At 45.4% G+C, this 20,418-nt stretch overlaps 2 protein-coding genes across 2 annotated transcripts; one reads left to right on the top strand and one right to left on the bottom strand.

Moving 5' to 3' along the window:
* Positions 1-1,249: 1,249 nt before the first annotated feature.
* On the bottom strand, positions 1,250-10,610 carry LOC306734517 (uncharacterized protein; the record flags this gene model as incomplete). The annotated part of the gene is made up of 6 exons (XM_079215874.1): positions 1,250-1,556; positions 2,118-2,223; positions 3,476-3,610; positions 3,688-3,779; positions 4,274-4,640; positions 10,554-10,610. The coding sequence occupies 6 exons, from the start codon at positions 10,608-10,610 to the stop codon at positions 1,480-1,482; spliced, it is 834 nt and encodes a 277-aa protein (XP_079072000.1). The 3' UTR covers positions 1,250-1,479.
* Positions 10,611-11,242: 632 nt separating this feature from the next.
* Positions 11,243-17,765, top strand: LOC306734516 (toll-like receptor 2 type-2; the record flags this gene model as incomplete). The annotated part of the gene is made up of 11 exons (XM_079215873.1): positions 11,243-11,507; positions 11,947-12,103; positions 12,188-12,337; positions 14,407-14,613; positions 14,884-15,006; positions 15,252-15,402; positions 15,517-15,681; positions 15,985-16,164; positions 16,262-16,402; positions 16,488-16,993; positions 17,333-17,765. The coding sequence occupies 11 exons, from the start codon at positions 11,243-11,245 to the stop codon at positions 17,763-17,765; spliced, it is 2,478 nt and encodes an 825-aa protein (XP_079071999.1).
* Between the last annotated feature and the right edge of the window lie 2,653 nt (positions 17,766-20,418).

Genomic DNA, 20,418 nt, shown 5'->3' with positions numbered 1-20,418 from the left:
ATCAAGTAGAAGTACTATTACCACAGTGTAGAAATACTCTTCATCAAGTAGAAGTACTATTACCACAGTGTAGAAATACTCTTTATCAAGTAGAAGTACTATTACCACGGTGTAGAAATATTAAAATAAAAGTACTGCATTTAAACTTCTTGAGTAAAAGTATTACCAACAGTACTCTCCCAGATTGTTAAATTACATTATTTAAATAACGAGTACATTTAGCAGAAGAATATTTCCCTCCTAAAGTGTACTTGAAGTAGAAGTAGAGTAGCAGTATTTTTGATGTACTTAAGTAAAGTACTCTCATCTCAAAACCAGAAACGGTAACGCTCCCTTTGTTTCAGAGCGTGTTATGAAACTGTGTCCGATGGGGATATTAGAAGCGTTACTGAATGTTTTGTTGGAGTATCTTTTATTTATATAGTAATTATAATGTTGTAATGATTGTTAACATTCATGCTGACTTCACAATGTTTATTGAGTTAAATGTTTAGAATGTTTCAACTGTTTCCCTCATTTCTTTGGGGTTATTATATAATTTCAACAATCCCCAAATATTAAAAGTAAACCTTTAAAGTAAAGAATTCACGTCCTCTGTATTGATTATGATTTATTTATTATTTTATCTTATCCTAATCTCACTGTTAGAGATTTAAAAGTTTGTTTTTAAAAGTGGATTCAACTAGTTTGAGAATATATATGATTACACGTTTCATCCCAAAATAAATACATGAGAATTCAATTTCACGGCCGTGCGGAGGAGGGCTTCTGAGGACAACACTCACACACACACACACACACACACACACACACACACACACACACACACACACACACTCACACACACACACACACACACACACACTCTCACTCACACACACTGTGTGCACAGACGGCAAAGTCCAATGAATTGTTAAAACTATATATATATTATTATTATCTGAGTAATCATCACAGTTAGAAACAGTGAACTATTTCTGAGTCCAGATTGTCCTCACGGTCACAGTTTTTTTTTTTTTTTACATTTTCGGGAAATTAGAACTGTTGAGCAATGAAGTGAGTTTGAGTCCAAAAGGACACAAGCGTTGTGTTTACTTCCTGTACACAAACAAGTACTCTGTGTGTTGTGTCCTGAACTAAACTACAAACACTAGCTGACTCATTAGAGACCAGATTTTAAATAAAGTTAAACTTGTTATCTCATCTCAGACAGAAAGAATTATAGAAACATACACTTTCTATTATTTAAACTATATATATAGTTTTTTTTATTTGCATTGTAATTTGGCACTACAAATTAAAAAGGAGAATGAATCATATTAAACATAACACTTCACTACTGTGGCTTTAATGATTTTAGGATTAAAACTCTGGGGTTGAGTTGTTTCAAAAGGAGGAAGCACCAGTTGGAACCGTTGGAAAGGTCAGGGTCCTGGACCAGGACTTTGCAGGTGGGACTCCAACCCCCGGCGCGTCTGTTCACACCATCATGATGGTCTTGGCACAAATGAAGGGCATGGTGTAGTTGCAGTGGCAGTTGATCCACTTCTTCTGATCTGAAACGCAGAAGATGAGCAGAACGTTGTGGACTTCAAGCCTGCAGCCCCTAAACATGAATACTGTTAGCGGAGAGCAATGGAGAGGCTGTACTTCAATTTGCTTTGTATTGTTGTACTTTAATATATTTTGAGCATTTTCTATCGGGTAAAATACAGCCGGCGTTAGTGATGGTGGTATGCTTTAGGGCGGGGCTACAAGGTGATTGACAGGTCGACACCAGAGACGTTTCCGGCATCTCTACATCCAGATATGGTCACTTCCTGTTCACTGGTTGCGCAAAAAAAACAAGATGGCGACGGACAAATCATAGAACTCGAGGATTCCAAACGCCCTCAAACCAACGAGGTGACGTCACCACGACGACGCCCCCTTCTTTCGGATTGCGTAACCTTCCACCTCCACCTCAGTAACTGGCTCGGCTGCTTCCCCCGGTCAGAAAGCATGAGGCGTGTAATCACACATTGATGTAAAACTCCCCAAAGCGGAGCGAGGATGAGATTTCCTAGGATTTTAATTATCTTTAAAAGGTTATTGTGCGTGTGTTTGTGTGTAATTACATCCATAATTCATCTTCAGGCAGTTTTCCTCTTTATTCGGCCTGTAGTTTGTGGCCCAGTTTTCATAGTCAAACTTGGAGCCGTCAGTCCACATCCAAATACTCATCTGTTGAGAGGAAGACACAAACAAAAACAAACAAACAACAAAGATATTTACAGTGAATATATCTTTCTATTTTTCATTAAATAAGCTTTTTATTTTATTTACAATTTAACCAATTCTTAATCAATCCTCCCTAGAGGGGAAACTGAGCGACTTTGATATAAAACTGTAAATCATAGGTTGTTTAAATCCCTGCTGTATTTGGATTTATTGAACACCATGTAACACCAACACCAAGTAATATACAAGTGAAATATATGGTTTGGTACATGAGAAAATTAAAATAGCATTCAAATGGGCCAAATGTGCCCCAATGGGTCACAATGAGTCACAATGAGTCCTCGCCTGAATGTTCTCTGTTCTAAACCCTCTCTAACTTTGTTCTGCTTCACTTTATCAAAGTCAACCTTTGCAGAGAGAATGTTCACATATTGAGCTATGATTTGGGTTAGAGAATGTTCACATATTGAGCTATGATTTGGGTTAGAGAATGTTCACATATTGAGCTATGATTTGGGTTAGAGAATGTTCACATATTGAGTTATGATTTGGGTTAGAGAATGTTCACATATTGTGTTATGATTTGGGTTAGAGAATGTTCACATATTGTGTTATGACTTGGGTTAGAGAATGTTTACATATTGTGCTATGATTTGGGTTAGTGAATGTTCACATATTGTGCTATGATTTGGGTTAGAGAATGTTCACATATTGTGTTATGATTTGGGTTAGTGAATGTTCACATATTGTGTAATAATTTGGGTTAGTGAATGTTCACATATTGTGTTATAGGGTTAGAGTTGGACCTTACAGCTGCATCATTTCAAAGAAATAATCATCCTGAAAGTGATTTCTTTATAGGTGGACCTGAAACCTTTTCATTGTTTTCTGTGCGTCATCTTCATTTACTCTTAACCAGTAACATATAGACTGATATTTACACATCTGAACGAAATCTCACATGTGTACCTTTTATTATAACACCAACATTATTCAAATAGCCGTAGTGGTTGCAGAGATACACCCTTTTTTAGCTTGGGGATGACATTTTCAAGCAGAGGCCTAAACATAGGTTGGTTTTGTGCACTCATTGGTTTTGTTAAGTTTAGAACAAATTACATTCCAGTTAATTCCACTGTTTTGTATGATCTTATAGTTACCATAAACAAAGGTACTGTGTATAATGTAAGACCCACATTAACAGAACCTGGAAGAGCTCGGTATAGATATGGAGTAAAAACAGAACCCTCCTCACATATATGGCGTCGTGGCCCCCGATCCAGGTCATGGGGAAGTCGTGGGTTTCCGCTCTGGTCAGATGTTGGAGGAATATGTTCTCCTCGTCACTGTGGACGGACGCCAGGTTGGCCCCTTCGAACAGACAATAGGCCTGCATGGGGCGAGAGAGAGAGAGAGAGTTGGGCCACGTCCATCGTGTTTCCGACCGGACACGTGAGCGGTCCTCACCTCGGCCGCAGTCCAAGTCTTCATGCTGTCCATGAAGCCGAAGCACTGCTGTCCATAGCGGGCCCAGTTGTACGGGCAGTAATACCCACTGCCTGCAGCACAAATATTTTAATTTTATTAATTCATTTAATACGATTTCATATACATTACGTAGATTTTTTAATAAAATAAAATAAAATAGGATTTAATGAAATAAAAAAAAAAAATGGGGACCCTTTTATCTCAGGTCACGCGGTACAAATCAAGCAAAACACATAGTATAAATCCCCCCACCCAAAAAAACATGCTAGGTATCAAATTAAACATGAAAATCATGTATACAATAATATATAATCCCGGTATACGACCTCTAAACACAACGCAATAACAATGAAAAGGGTTAGGGTGAGGGCTTAAAGGGCTACTCCTGTACGTCTACACTAAATCTGTTCACGAAGAGATGCATGAAGTAAAGTAAAAGTAGGCGGTACAATATTTGGGTACAAAGTAACAGAACGTAGAAAAACAAACATAGAAATACTTCAAAGTTGTACTGAATCGCAGTACTTCAGTCACCATATTTTTTTTCACACGCGCCAACACTCACTGCAGTCGATGGGCGTGATCCATGACGGTGTCTTGGTGTTGGGAATCTCCTTTCCGGTGATGGTGTTGACGCACCAGCAGTACCCGGTGGACGCCCAGCACTGCTGCGGCAGGAAGTCCCCGTAATCGTCGCACTTCGGCACGAAGGATCCGATGGAGTGCGGCCACTTGGTCTCGTAATAGCAGCGGCCCGAGTACCTCATGAGGCCCGTGCTGTTGTCTTTGTCGGGGTGGGGGACCACCCCGGCTTGGCTCAGGGTCAGCAAGGAGCCGAGGACCAGAGACACGCTCAGGGCCCTCATGGTGGTGGGGAGGATGATGAGGACGATGATGATGAAGAAGAGGGAGCGTCGACTGTCAAAACACAGCTGCAAAAAGTCAAATATAATGTAGAGATAAAAACAAATAACTTCTATTGAATTACAACCAGTTACTTCTTTAATAAGCGACGGTAGCACAATTATTTAGATGTTTAAATCCATAAATACAGGTTTAAATACATCAATAAATGCAATTTAAATTAAATAAATACTGCATTACAGTAATGCATAACAAATAAAGTACAATGCTGTCACCCCAGAAGCCATATTCCTTTGGATTTTCTGCACATGCATGTAGACAACTTTGCAAATTATACACAAAACATATGATGTAACATTGTAGACATTTTAGAACAGCAATGCATAAAGTAGTTAAAATAAACTCTTGAAGGGACATATACATATATATAAATAAATATATATATATATGCACATAGAAACAGGAGTATAGTGATCACACTGTAAACGAATGAATCTCTGAAGAAACTCTTCAGACGCACCTGTTGGAGGCTCAGCCGCTGTGTTGAGACTCGGCTGCTTTGGGCCTTTTTATCCTCCAGCGCGTCGACTCCTGAGTCATTGTTTCAGGTTCCCACGCAGCTCTGAGGTCAGCGTCTCTTTGTCAGTGCATTGTGCGCGAGAGCAGATGATCTCTTATGACTGATGTTATCACCTCAAGGTTTTGGGTTTCGTCCTTTCTCCTTTCAGCCTCCGCCGTGTCCCAGACGAGAGTGTCTGGTTCCGAACTCGTCTCTCGGTGCTCTGCATTGTTTCAAATCTGGGTTGCAGACCGGTTGTTGTTTTTGACCCCGACATCATATCACGGTGTGTCAGAGTCACACTCAAGACCTGACGAGGAGCCGGTTTCCCACACAGTTCTTTACTCCACGAGGATCTCTACCCAGTAACCGAAGCCACGGCGGAATCAGAGCCCGTATCAACGTAAACGGATACTTTCCTCCATGTTCCAAAAGGAAATCCTGTCCACATGAGGAGTCAAATATGTATTAATAATAAATAAATAACTAGCTATTGCTTTACTTTTGACGGAATGAAGCTACCTCGCCCGGACAAGGGAAACCGGGGCACCCTCCCGGAGCCAGACCCGGGAGGGGAGCTCGACGGCGAGCGTCTGGTGGCCGGGCTTTCACCCATGGGGCCCGGTCGGGCTCAGCCCGAAAAAAGATCATGGACCAGCAACCCTGTGGACTCACCACCCGCGGGGGGAAGCATCGGGGTCGGGTGCTATGCAGACCGGGCGGCGGGCCAGGCAGGAGACCTGGGCGAGCCGATCGCCGGCAGCATAGACTAGCTCTAGGGACGTGGAACGTCACCTCGCTAGCGGGGAAAGAGCCGGAGCTGGTGCAGGAGGTGGAGCGGTACCAGCTAGATTTAGTTGGGCTCACCTCCACGCACAGCATGGGCTCTGGAACCAAGCTCCTGGAGAAGGGTTGGACTTTGTCCTTTTCTGGAGTTGCCCAGGGTGAGAGGCGCCGGGCGGGAGTGGGGATACTCACGAGCCCCCGGCTGAGCGCTGCTATGTTGGAGTTTTCCCCGGAGAACGAGAGGGTCGCCTCCCTGCGCCTACGGGTTGCAGGGATTAAAGCTCTGACTGTTGTCTGTGCTTATGCACCGAACAGCAGTTCGGAGTATCCGGCCTTCTTGGAGTCGGTGGGAGGGGTCCTGGAAAGGGCGCCGCCTGCCGACTCCATAGTTCTCCTGGGAGACTTCAACGCTCACGTGGGCAATGATAGAGAAACCTGGCGGGGCGTGATTGGGAGGAACGGCTTGCCCGATCTGAACCCGAATGGTGTTTTGTTGTTGGACTTCTGTGCTAGCCACAGTTTGTCCATAACGAACACCATGTTCGAGCATAAGGTGGCTCATAAGTGTACCTGGTACCAGAACACCTTAGGCCGGAGATCAATGATCGACTTTGTAGTCGTATCATCTGATCTGCGGCCGTATGTCTTGGACACTCGGGTGAAGAGAGGAGCAGAGCTGTCAACTGATCACCACCTGGTGGTGAGTTGGATCAGATGGCGGGGGAGTCAGCTAGAAAGACCTGGCAAGCCCAAACGTGTAGTGAGGGTGAACTGGGAACGTCTGGCGGAGGACCCTGTCCGGGAGGTCTTCAACTCCCACCTCCGGAAGAACTTCTCAAATCCCGAGGGAGGCTGGGGATATGGAACCCGAGTGGACCATGTTCAAAGCCTCTATTGTGGACGCGGCTGCTCGGAGCTGTGGCCAGAAGGTCATCGGTGCCTGTCGTGGCGGCAACCCAAGAACCCGGTGGTGGACACCGGGGGTGAGGGAAGCCGTCAAACTGAAGAAGGAGGCCTTTCGGGCCTGGCTGGCCCAGGGGTCTCCTGAAGCAGCTGACGGGTACCGGCAGGCCAGAAGGGCTGCAGCTGCGATGGTCGCGGATGCTAAAACTCGGGCATGGGAGGAGTTCGGGGAGGCCATGGAGAAGGACTTTCGGTTGGCCTCAAGGAAGTTCTGGCAAACCATCCGACGGCTCAGGAAGGGAAAGCAGGGCCTACCCCAGGCTGTTCTCAGCGGGGGGGGGAACTGCTGACCCGGACTGGGGACATCGTCGGGCGGTGGAAAGAGCACTTTGAGGAACTCCTAAACCCGGCTTACATGTCCCCCGGAGAGGGGGCAGTGCCAGAAGTCTTTGGGGTGGTTTCTCCCATATCCCTGGTAGAGGTCGCTAAGGTAGTCAAAAAGCTCCTTGGTGGCAAGGCGCCAGGGGTGGATGAGATCCGCCCTGAGATGCTGAAAGCGCTGGACATTGTTGGGCTGTCTTGGTTGACACGCCTTTTCAGTGTCGCATGGGGGTCGGGAACAGTGCCCATGGACTGGCAGACCGGGGTGGTGGTTCCCATCTTCAAGAAGGGGGACCGGAGAGTGTGCTCAAACTATCGTGGCATCACACTGCTCAGCCTCCTGGGAAAAGCTTATGCCAGGGTGCTGGAAAGGAGGCTCCGACCGCTTGTCGAACCTCAGATTCAAGACGAGCAGTGCGGATTCCGTCCCGGTCGTGGAACAGTGGACCAGCTCTTTACCCTTGCAAGACTACTGGAGGGGTCCTGGGAGTTTGCCCAACCAGTCTACATGTGCTTTGTGGACTTGGAGAAGGCTTTCGACCGGGTCCCTCGGGGGTTTTTGTGGGGGGTGCTGCGGGAGTATGGGGTGCCGGACCCGTTGGCACGGGCTATCCGGTCTTTGTACGCCTGCAGTAGGAGCTGTGTCCGTATCCTCGGTAGTAAGTCAGACACGTTCCCGGTGGGTGTTGGCCTCCGCCAGGGCTGCCCTTTATCACCGGTCCTGTTCGTGACCTTCATGGACAGGATATCTAGGCGCAGCCAGGGGGCGGAGAGGATCCGGTTCGGGAGTCTCGGGATCGCCTCTCTGCTGTTCGCGGATGATGTGGTCCTGTTTGCCTCCTCGGATTGTGACCTCCAGCATTCACTGGGGCGTTTTGCAGCCGAGTGTGAAGCGGCAGGGATGAGAGTTAGCGCCTCCAAATCTGAGGCCATGGTGCTCTGCCGGAAACCGGTGGATTGCTCCCTCCAGGTGGGGACAAACTGCTTACCCCAAGCGAAGGAGTTCAAGTATCTCGGGGTCTTGTTCACGAGTGAGGGTAAGGTGGAGCGAGAGATCGACAGACGGATCGGTGCGGCTGCAGCAATAAAACAGGCGCTGTACCGGTCCGTCCTGGTGAAGAGGAGCTGAGCCGGAAGGCGAAGCTCTCCATTTACTGGTCGGTCTATGTTCCAACCCTCACCTATGGTCACGAACTCTGGGTCATGACCGAAAGAACGAGATCTCGAATACAAGCGGCCGAAATGAGCTTCCTCCGCAGGGTGGCCGGGCTCACCCTTAGAGATAGGGTAAGGAGCTCGGACATCAGGAGGGAGCTTGGAGTCGAGTCGCTGCTCCTTCGTGTCGAAAGGAGTCAGCTGAGGTGGTTCGGGCATCTAGTCAGGATGCCTCCTGGACGCCTCCCATTAGAGGTTTTCCAGGCACGTCCAACTGGTAGGAGACCCCGGGGAAGACCAAGGACACGCTGGAGGGATTATATCTCCCGGCTGGCCTTGGAACGCCTCGGGATCCCCCAGAATGAGCTGGAAAGTGTTGCGGGTGAGAGGGAAGCCTGGGTCGGCCTGCTGAACCTGCTGCCACCGCGACCCGACCCCGGATAAGCGGCTGATAATGGATGGATGGATGGATGCTTTACTTTTGATGATATATGATGATTGGCTATCAAATTAAATGTGTCACACGTTGTGTTTTAGATGTTTCTTTTAAAGTTACAAAAGTAGTGCGAGATGGTCTGTAAAGCTGTGAGCAAAGAGAGAAAACCCAAAACTCTGAGAATAAAATAATTGGACACAAGGGGTTATCTCCTCATAATCAACATTAAATAAAAAGTCTGTGCAACATTCAACCTCAAAGTGTCTGAAATGAAATGATGACAGAAGAGTTCATTCGTGTTCTTGGATGGCACTGTTTTCTATAATAATAATGAATGAAATGTGTGTGCTAATGTCATATAAATTGAGGTTATTGTTATTGTGCAGCCGGCAGATGTGTTTCCATGTTTGTCTTTAATATAATCACATTTAGACACAACGATTGCTTTACTACTGAAAGGGAATCCTCCTCGCCAGGATATTCCTCGAGTGTTCAAGAATTAACAGAACAGGTTTTACAGTTAAGGTTATTTATTTAGCAATTACACACATACATGAAATGCATACCTAATACAAGGCCTTGGACTCCGCTCCCCTGCTGTCTACCTTCAATCGGTCAGCATGTCTCAGGATGAGTGAGCCCCGAACTCTGAGAGCAAAGGGTATTTATCCTCTTTCTGTCTAACTTCCTTCTTATCCGACTCCAAAGATTTACAAATACGTTAAAGGGGGAGCGGTCCATAAGTACATTGGCCAATGAAATGTCACCAGGATGAGTTGCTCTGTCTGTAACCATGGTAACCGTCATAACAAAGAAGCAGAAAGCGGAACCCCGTTCATCAGGCATGAACCAGATAAGGTGCCACGTATAAGGCCGTTAAGGCCGTTAAGGCTAAAAGCACGCCTATAGGGTTCAACTCGGGCAACATGTACATGTAAGGCAGCATCGGCCTCTGTCTGACCGGGTCGGGAAAGGTCAAGTGCCATTGGTCTGTGGAACCGAAACCACAGAGTGGGAAGTTGGAGTTGTGCAGTTTCTCAGCCCAGACACACACACTCTTTTGCATGAAGCAAGCTTATCTCATAAACAGATTATTCAGTTAAACTATACAAATCATTAAATTCTCTTCACTACTAATAATGTATTATGCACAATAGTGGCATCACAATTATTACTCCAGACGTTTTTGCAACAAGGGTACAACTGAACTTGAGCACATTCTGTTTGAGGTTTATCGCCACCTGCTGGCCGGTTTAATGCAAACATGCCCCTTCTTCTCTGAGCCGTAACGCAGTCAAATCTAAAAGCACACGCATCAAACACGTATGTTTAGATTACATTTGACTTGCACTCTCTGTGGAAGTCGATATCTCTGATGTTCGTGGGCGAATATTCCTCCATTAATGTGTTTAAATCATAGAGCAAGCGTCTTGTGTAGAACTGCAGAACTTGCCCGAGCATCTTCATGGTTGTATGTTTTCTTCAGTATCACAGGGATCCAGTGATAGTTGTGTGGGTTGCCTGCAACTGTCAGATAGACATTGCATTTTAGCACAAAAGTCAGTTTCTTTTAACAATTCATGATCGCTCAACAGATGTTTCCTGATTCTGATGACATTTTCTTAAAAAAGAAGAAGAAAAAAAGGATATGCAAAAGATGAATTCCCTGGAGGTTTCTTTAGAGGTCACCATGCACTGATGCACAAACACACAGGTTTATACCCGTAAGTACATTTCCATGCTCACTACCTCTTTTCTCACTTGGTTCCAGCTGTCAGTCTCAAGTTCACACTTCCTCTCTTCACACTCATGAACCATGTAACTCCTTCTCTTGTCTTGTCTCACGTTGAGAGAGTTCCCCTTAACTCACTATCAGGAATCAACAGGTAAGGCAACGCACACTTCCTAGAACAACACATGAAAAGTGTGTTCTTTTTTTAACATGCTGTCATGCTTGAAGTTTGGTTTATCGATTGATGGGATTTTTTTCCGTTATATGACGGCGGTTATGACACCAGAAGTTGTCCGTTTAGTTTTCAGATAAGCTACAGGATAAGGGAAGCACACGAGGGCTGTAAAACAGAATGGATGCAGTTTGGGAATTTTGACACATATACAAAAAACTTATGTATATACTGTATATATACACAATATAATATGTATATTAAAATGAATCATATATATGATTTATTTCTAACATGCAACAAATAAATACAAATAATAATAATCATGATATTAATAATTACTTTTCTGGACCCTCATCTGATGGATGCTGCACAAAAGTGCCATTGCATTGATAATAAATATTTTATGAAAGTCACAATAAAATGTTAAAAAACTTCCTCTTACTCAAATCCAACTTCCTCCCTGAGTTTCTGTCCCTTTTGGTTTTGCGTCTCTCCTCTTGATGCTCGCTCACTTTCCACCCGATCGCCTTCCTTCCCCGCAGGATGGGACCGCCGACCACCCTCCTTCTCCCCCTCCTCCTCCCGCTCGCCCTCTGCTGGGGTCGGAGGTCAAACCCGGACAGCGGGAGGCCCTCGTGCGACCGCTGTGACCCGCGGCTCGCCTGTAACTGCTCCCACGCGGGATTGACCCGCGTTCCCTCGGTGACAGCCGGCGCCCTGACTCTCGATCTCTCCTTCAACGACATCAGCGAGGTGGCGGGCGACGACCTGACGGGACACGCCAGCCTGGAGTCTCTGAGTCTCCACGGTAACACGTGGATTTGGTATTTTATTTTAATTGATAGAAAGAAGGCGAAGGCAAAACGTGCATGCGCAGGAAATGATTCATTCCGACACCATAATAGTTAAGGAGTCATGACATTTCTGAGGTTTTCTGTCCTTATTTGTAATTAAGTGGATTTATACTACTGTACTAGTCAGACTTTTCTGTAAAGAGTATAGATGGATGGATGGATAGATAGATATATGATATGTAAATATTAGGGTAAACACAGAGAAACAGGTAGAGAAGACCATCTCTGTGTCCATCTTCCAGTCATCTTCACAACAGAGGAGGAACGGAGACAAACGTGGAGGAATTAAATGACAATTAATGAGGATTAATGATAATCAGTGGTCCCCTGATTGAACCCTGTGGATCCCCAAGAATGTAGGATGTTTTTAACATATATATTACCGTCCTCCAGGGAACAAACTAGCTGTGATCCATCCGTCGGCGTTTGACTCACTGTGGAGCCTGGAGGAGCTCGACCTGTCGGACAACCAGCTGACTGCTCTCAACCACAGGTGGTTCATAAAGCTCGGGGCTTTGCAGGAGCTCAACCTGCTCCACAACCCGTACAGGTAAAGCGAACAGTGTAAAGACCGAGCAGAAACCCTTCACATGGCGTTTGGGTGTTCACGGCTTGTGTGTCTTGTGTCCTCTAGCTGCCTGGGCTCTCGACCAGTGTTCCAGGGGCTGGTCAGGCTGAGGAGGCTGGCGTTTGGAGGTCCTGCTCTGCAGGAGCTTAAGAGAAGAGATCTGTCTGGAGTGACTCAGCTGGAGGAGCTCACTGTGCACGCCAACAACCTGACGAGGTGAAGGACTGTCACTGTTTGTGTTGTTGCACAAGAGTTAAAATAACGAATTTGACTCTTCAAACTCGCTGAACGTCCTCCCTGAATCCGCTGCATCAGCGGATTCAGGGAGGACGTTCAGCGAGTTTGAAGAGTCAAATTCGGTGTGGTTGTTATCCTCTTGGCCTGGGGATTTGTGATAACATCACAAAATCCACATTGAGCACATTGATTATAAATGTGGAAGTATCGGGTATAATATTAGCGCGTGCTAATTATTGGATGACTGGTGTACTAATGTCAATATACTGATAACAGGTGTGAGTGTTGTAGTGCAAAGCGTGGAACCTTGAGGAACGTTTCTCACAGACAGTATTTGTTAAACTGACCTCGCACAACCTGAACATAACTCATAGACATAAGCAGGGGTGGATTGGCCATAGGGAGTACCGGGAGTTTTCCCGGTGGGTCGGTCAGTAATGGGCCGGCAGTGGCTGACCTTTTTTTTTTTTTTTGTATGTAAAGACGCATAAGAGGCCCAGTGGCCCTATGATAGGCCCAGTAGTCCCGCCCACGCATTTTCCAGACCCCTCGTCCAATCACCTTTAATGATGAGCTAATGACACATCATTAGCAATCTGTGAGAGAGAAGAGAAAGCAAACATGGAGAAAAAACGAAAAGAAAAAAAAAAGCTCTCGCAACTGATGCTGCTGAGAGCAGAAATATAATAAACATGTCTGCTTCTGCGGGGCCGGCGGCGGTGGCGTAGCCTCCGGCTCCGGGGCTTTGGCTGCGCCGGGCGCGGCGGATCCCTGTCAGGAGGTGTCGGACAGTGAAAGTGAGGCTCCCGCTGCCATGGTGGCACAGTGACATGAAGGGGAACTTCTAATGAGGACAAGACACGTCTGTATGAACGGACTCCCTCTACTGGTGAACTGCAGTATTACAACTGTTAAAGCATTGAGAACGCGCTCTTGCACCCGACATGTATATATTTTCCACACGTAACATCAACATTAGTTAGCGTCAACAAGCACGTATCATTGTACTTTCTGCCTTCAAAGTAAAAGTACTTCCTGTTTCCATGCTCTTCACAATAAGAGTAAATAATGTAATAAAACAAGTTACAACATACAGGAGGGGGAGGAGGAGACTGGTGGTGGTGATAGCAGGTGAGTGTGCTAGCTAACATGTTGATGCTGTGGATAAACACTCATTCACTAAATGTTCAGAAACGTTGTCTATGAACTTTACTTGACATAATAGACAGCGTGTGGTGTAAATCTAGTTATAAAGTGTTGGAAAATGATATACTATCCTGATTAATTACCACTATTTTATGGTGCTGTGGTTTGAGCATGCAGATCTGCTTTTTCACATTTTTTATAATTACAAATCAGGTCACCAGAGTTAAAGTGTTTTAAGTATCAATATACTTTCTTTAAGCCCCATTTGTTCAAATATGCTTTACCTATTTTTTTCTGTCAGTGTTTATGGTTTATTGTCCATGCTTTTCTTTTTTTTGAACACTTATTTATGGACATTTTCAGATTAAATTACATCAAATAAGAGACAAGGAGACAATGACCCATTCTAGTATAGTAGTGTTATTAAGGGCTTGTGTGATTATATGTACAGTACATCAACGGACCGAGTTGGCACAGTATCTGCGCGCAGATTGTGGTGGTCAGTCTGGACCAAAAAGTCCAGGGCCGAATTTTTGTCCCAGTTCAGGCCTGGACATAAGAATAATGAAATGAAGAACATCTACAGAATATAACAATTTATATTATAAATAAGCAAGATAAAACATAATGTTGGTGTCAAAATATAAAAAAAGGCAACTTTATCAAAAATGTTCCACTGGACCAGCATCCTAGAGGTAACCTCATCAGGTTTTCTAGCCTGAAAGGGTGTTTTAGTGGGCACTGCATCAGGTTTTCCTCAATGGGTGGACATCGCAGAGGGCTCTTTTTCATGTTTTATCAACCAAAGGGGCATCCAAGTGGGCACTTTCCAGGCAGCCCTAAAAGGTCTTACTATTCCCCGTCCTTCACTGTACCTCCACTGTCTCTTTTTCTCTCTGCAGGTATGAAACTGGCACTCTAGCGGATGTTTGGCCGCTGGGTCGTGTCACTTTGAGCCTCCATGGTCCTTTTTCAACAAATGTATCCTTAGCCTCGACTGTGCTCAGGGACGTGTCATACCCCGAGACGCAGCTCATTCTGGAGGACCTCCATCTGATAGGCAATCGGTCGGTTCTGCCCTTCAGAGAGACGGCCAGGAAGAGAGTCAGGTATGCCCACAATCTCTAATTATGACTGTGAAACTCTTAATAATATTAAAGTGTCTAAAGATAAGAGAGAAACAATCAAGACAAATTGGTAAAAAGGTGAAAATAGGTGAAACATTTCAGAAAATGTTATGTTCAATAAATGTGTAATCACAAAAGAACATTTGTCTTAATGACATTAGTAAACTGGAGAAGTTGCATCGCGTTATCGATAGATTTTTGGAGTTTGGCAGACAAACCAACCAGTTGCTCTTCTATGATGTCACTCTTCAGGAAAATGATCTTCCGCAACCTTTATGCGTCCGATGAGGCCGTTACTGATCTCCTGGTGGCGTTGGATGGAGTGCCGCTCACCTCTTTGCTCCTGGACGGCATCACACTGACAGGCGAGGGCAAGTAAGTAACCAGCACAATCTATCAAACTCAGTGATGCAAGCCTCCTTGCTAGATTAAAGGACTTTTTTTGGACAGTTCTAGTCACTTTTTGGTACGGGCTTCCACTCATTTGATGTTCAGCGAGTGGGGAGAGAAGCAGTACCTTTAGTCGACCAATCAGCAGCCGGGCAATAACGTGGACAAGCTGCGAAGGTACATACCTACTAGGTAGTTTAATGGTTGGTTATTTTCTCCGTTGGTGTTAGGTTTGAGCGAGCCAGATGGACGGACCATAAAAGCATTGATGAGTTTGTTTTGCGAAACGCCGTGGTGCTGGATGTCTTTCACTTTGTCTCCCTTGTGGAGCTGTCGTTTCTGCTGAAGTACCCCAGAAAGGTGTCTGTCATAAACACACAGGTAAGGACGGGGTTTTCTGTCACTACATCAAGCCACGATACAGATGGAGCAAGGACTCCCGATGTAAGATGGAAATTAGGAGTGTGGTTTTAAAGTCAGAACCTTTACCCTCAGGTGTTTGTGATGCCCTGTGTCACGTCCCGCCTACTCGTGAACCTGCAGTACCTGGACCTGTCCGACAACCTGTTGACGGACATGACTCTGGTGGAGACACTGTGCGACGGAGACGGCACTCTGAAGGGCCTCCGAGTTTTAAACCTCAGTGGAAATGCTCTGAAGGTGCCTTTTGAGAATCTTGATTTTTTTGGGGTGGATTTTCCCTTAATTAGTATCAGGTTTTTACTTCATGGCTACAAATACGTCCATGCCAGTAGGAATACAAGAAAACTCTGGTTGCACTTGGGAGAACATGTGTTGTTTAACCAGAGACTTAGTGGTACTCCTGCTGACTAGTAATCTGATCATCACAAGTCAAATCTGTGAAGTGCCCATAAAGTATAAATCCCAAAATACGTTAAAAAAATTGTAGAAGATTACTTGCTTCCTGAAGACTCGTCTGCCTCTGTCTCCTCTGCTGTCCAGTCTTTGTCCACGATGAGCCGGCAGGTAGCAAAGCTCTCCAAACTAACTCACCTGGACATCAGCGGGAACGGATACAGCTCCATGCCCCAGGGCTGCTCCTGGCCCTCCACCCTACGATTCCTCAACATCTCCAGGGCCAAACTGACTACCATCACCCCTTGTCTACCTGCAACTTTGGAGGTACCGAGAGTGGACCGTGGAGCAGTAACCCTGACAGTAGACCTGACACACATCGTAAAACAAACGTCCCTTTTCTCTTGTGCTTTGTCACATACAGGTGTTGGATCTTAGCTACAACGATCTCAAGGGCTTCATCCTGATCCTGCCGGCCCTGAGAGAGCTCCACCTCTCTGGGAACAAGTTACTGAGGCTGCCCCCTGGATGGCTGTTCCCCAATCTACAAACACTGACAATACAGGTAAGGACCAATCACTCAATCACGCATGTCTTCTTCCAGTCCTCTTTGTATTCTCCCAGTGTGACCCCAGTGTGTTCTCCCACAGTCAAACACCCTGAACATGTTCGACCGTTCGGACCTCCAGTCGTACAGTCGGCTCCAGGACCTCCAAGCGGGACAGAACAAATTTGTCTGCTCCTGTGACTTTGTCCAATTCCTCCAGTCGGCCGTTAAAGGAGATGGAGGTGTGCGTTTGACAGATGGAGAGGAGAGCTACGTATGCGACTCCCCTCTCTACCTCCAGGGAGAACCGGTGGGTCGGGTCCAACTCTCCATTGTCGTGTGCCAGCGGGTTTTGTTTGTGTCCGTGAGCTGTGGAGTGGCGCTGCTTGTAGGGCTTCTGGTGTGTGTCCTGCTGTGGCGCCTCCATGCGTTCTGGTACCTCAGGATGACGTGGGCGTGGCTGAGGGCCAAGCGTGGCTCCCAGCGACGACGATGCAGAGACGGACCGGAATCGGAGGCGTTGCTGTCCTACGACGCCTTTGTGTCCTACAGCGAGAGAGACGCAAGCTGGGTGGAAAACGAATTGGTCCCTGAGCTGGAGGAGCCACGGTAACGTTGAACTAGATTGTCATATTTTAAAACATTATAACATTTTATCGTTTGTTTAGCAGGGCACATCAAAAGCTAAAAAAGTTCTTACTAGATTTAAGTGAAAGTTTGGTCACAGGCCAAGAGATTTCCAAGGTTCTTTACTTTTTGTTTCTAAACTTGACCAAAAGTCATCATAATTTGAGTTAAAGTTTGGTACAAGAGGATGAGCATAGCCCACAGACTTTGAATATTTTTGGCAAATTACCATTCCTCCAATATATTTCCTGCCAAATTGACCAAACATGGCTCTCAAGTTGTGGGGAAACATTACCTGTTCTCTGGTTTATACTCCTCCAGGGAGAGCGACGAAGGCTCTGTGAACCACAGAGCCCCCCGACCTCTGACCCTGTGCCTCCACAAGCGGGACTTCCTTCCCGGACACTGGATCGTGGACAACATCATGAGCGCGATGGAGCGCAGCCGGCACACCGTCTTCATCCTCTCCGAGAACTTTGTTCAGTCCGACTGGTGCCGCTACGAGCTGGACTTCTCCCACTTCCAGCTGTTCGATGGCAGTGCCGGCGGAAAGGCCGCCATCTTGGTGCTGTTGGAACCGCTGTCCAAGGACGACATCCCCAAACGCTTCTGCAAACTGCGCAAACTCATGAGCTCCAACACCTACCTGGAGTGGCCTCAGGAGGAGGAGAGGAGTGGGGAGTTCTGGAGGAGACTCCGTCTCGCTTTGAGAGGAGAGGAAGATGAGGATGACGTAGAGAGACGGACAATGTGATCTGCTTTCATCCGATCATTCTGGTTTCTTCCACCCTTTGTAGATGTCAAGGGTTTGATCAACTCAACTTTGTTTAAATAATGTTTTTGTTTTGTGTTATGTTTGTATAGCATAGATCACTAGTCTTCTTTTCAGTAACACATTCTTCTAAATAATAAAATCTTTCAAAACGTTTAATGCATTTAATGTGGAACCTTAAAGATTGAGAAAAATGCACACCTTCACTTAAACTGCACAACAATCAACCATCCATCAGAATTGTCTAAATCAATTCAAATTTACATTGAACTTGCATTCAAATGAAATAAGATGTACTGCAGCCTAATTTGGGTAATGTGGTGAGATGGCCACTTGGGGAAGCTGTTGGTTTGTGATTGCAATGAGGACGTTGTCAGTGGAGGTGAAATATGAAGACGCTGCAGCACTTGAAAATTAAATGAAATCAGCTGTGAGGACCAACATTCTAGTTTAAGTTTAGGTTGTTTGGAACAACAATAATACAAATGAATCACCGTGGAGTCACCATCGTTCTCTTCCTTTACTCTCATTTGGCTGCATGTCTACAAAACAAGGAAAGGATTAAGATGTGCTATTGTAAAATAATGGGCAGCCTGCCATTTCACAACACAAGATCTCACCTGAGAGCTTGCAGCGCCACCTGGCTGTGTCTCCATGGAGATCAAGCTGCTGCTTACGTCAATATTGTCCTGAAACAACGCATGGTATTCACAAACAGACAAATCAGTTGGACAAGATGTAGCTAATTCTGGATAGATAGGATTTCCAAGCTGGAGGGATGGTCTTAGTTTACTAAATATTGATGCTGCAGAAGATAGAGATCCAGTCAAAGAATACAAAGGTCTTAATTACAGAGATTGTTTAGTAGCTGAGCTGTTACTTCCACTTCAGCCTGAGCCAAGCCCTGCTTTCCCTTTCTAATCCAGATTGTTGACTCGGCAACTGACACAGCTGCAGTCTTTCTGGCCAGCCGGTACCTATCTGCTATTTCTGGAGACCTCTTGGGCAGCCAAGACCGAATGGCTTCCTTCTCAAGAATGACAGGGAGGCCAAAAGTGGGTGAATGATCTGAATTTTTTTAATAACAAATGTGATCAGCCACCCACCCCTTCCTCCATCCAGGCTTCCCTGCTGCCCAACCCCCACCGTCTCTACCCCCTGTGGATTGGCCCTCTTCCACAACACTCAACTCCCCTTCACACAAACTGTACTCAATGACCAGCACCTCAACAAGATGGTTCCCATTTTTAACACACAGAGTAACAGAAATATAAAGACAGATTTATATATCTTAAAGTTTAAAAAGAAAACAGCCATATTATGAAATAGAGATTGCAGCCGAAGTGAAAGTGTAAACTATGCAACAAAACGCTACAAACCAAGACGCACACGAATAAGAAAACTAAGATCAACGAACAAGCAACTTAGTTGGAGGCATGCACAACGCAATACAGATCAGACCATGACTGTACTGAAATGCTTTTTTTTATAGCCAAAAAATGCAAGCAGATGAGACCAAAACTAAATCTATGCAAAATTGCAACTAAACGCAAAGCAAAATGAAGACAAAGCTACAACTAAAGCAGAGCAACTAAATATACAGAAACTAACTTAAAGGCAGGTTACATGCAGAGCAAAATAAAGACAAAGCTACAACTGGTGGCTGGTGGAATTTCTTTTTGGTAGGGCCATCTAATCAATTTCAGCAAACATCCCAGTATGATTCAATGCAACAATATATATATATATATATATATATATATATATATATATATATATATATATATATATATATATATGATGTAGCATACAGACAAGTGGTCCTGCACTTGACTGATGATTTTCAAATGTATTGATAAATTCCCCAAACCAACGTCAGAGCTGTATACAAAGGTACAAAAACGGCAATTATGTCCGCTTACTCCTTGTTTGCATTAATAGCATCACACACATAGATCCAACGCTCATGCTAATTTCTTTAAAACATGCATATTTGTTACAACTTTAACTAACCTTGTGCCTCTTCGGGGAGTGCTAATGCCGTTTCTGTTTCTAATTTGTATACAAAACTGACCATATTTTTCGTAGCTTTTCGACATTCAATCCATACATAAATCGACTTCCTTTTTAACTCCGCCTTCAAAATAAACGCATCTTGTTTTAAAACACACGAGAGACGAGAACGAGAGACGAAAACGGACAAGAGACGAAAACAAGAGACAAGAACGAGAGACGAGAGCGAGAGACGAGAACGAGAGACGAGAGACGAGAACGAGAATGAGAGACGAGAACGAGAGACGAGAACGAGAGACGAGAACGAGAGACGAGAACGAGAGACGAGAGATGAGGACGAGAATGAGAGACGAGAACGAGAGACGAGAGATGAGAACGAGAGACGAGAGAAGAGAACGAGAGACGAGAGACGAGAGAAGAGAACGAGAGACGAGAGACGAGAGAAGAGAACGAGAGACGAGAACGAGAATGAGAGACGAGAACGAGAGACGAGAGATGAGAGACGAGAGACGAGAACGAGAGACGAGAGACGAGAACGAGAGACGAGAACGAGAGACGAGAACGAGAGACGAGAACGAGAGACGAGAGACGAGAACGAGAGACGAGAACGAGAGACGAGAAC

This window comes from Taurulus bubalis (assembly GCF_910589615.1).
Source record: "Taurulus bubalis genome assembly, chromosome: 3".
NCBI classification, from domain to species: Eukaryota; Metazoa; Chordata; class Actinopteri; order Perciformes; family Cottidae; genus Taurulus; species Taurulus bubalis.
Note: the sequence above shows the minus strand (reverse complement) of the source record. Positions and strands in the feature narration are given on the sequence as shown.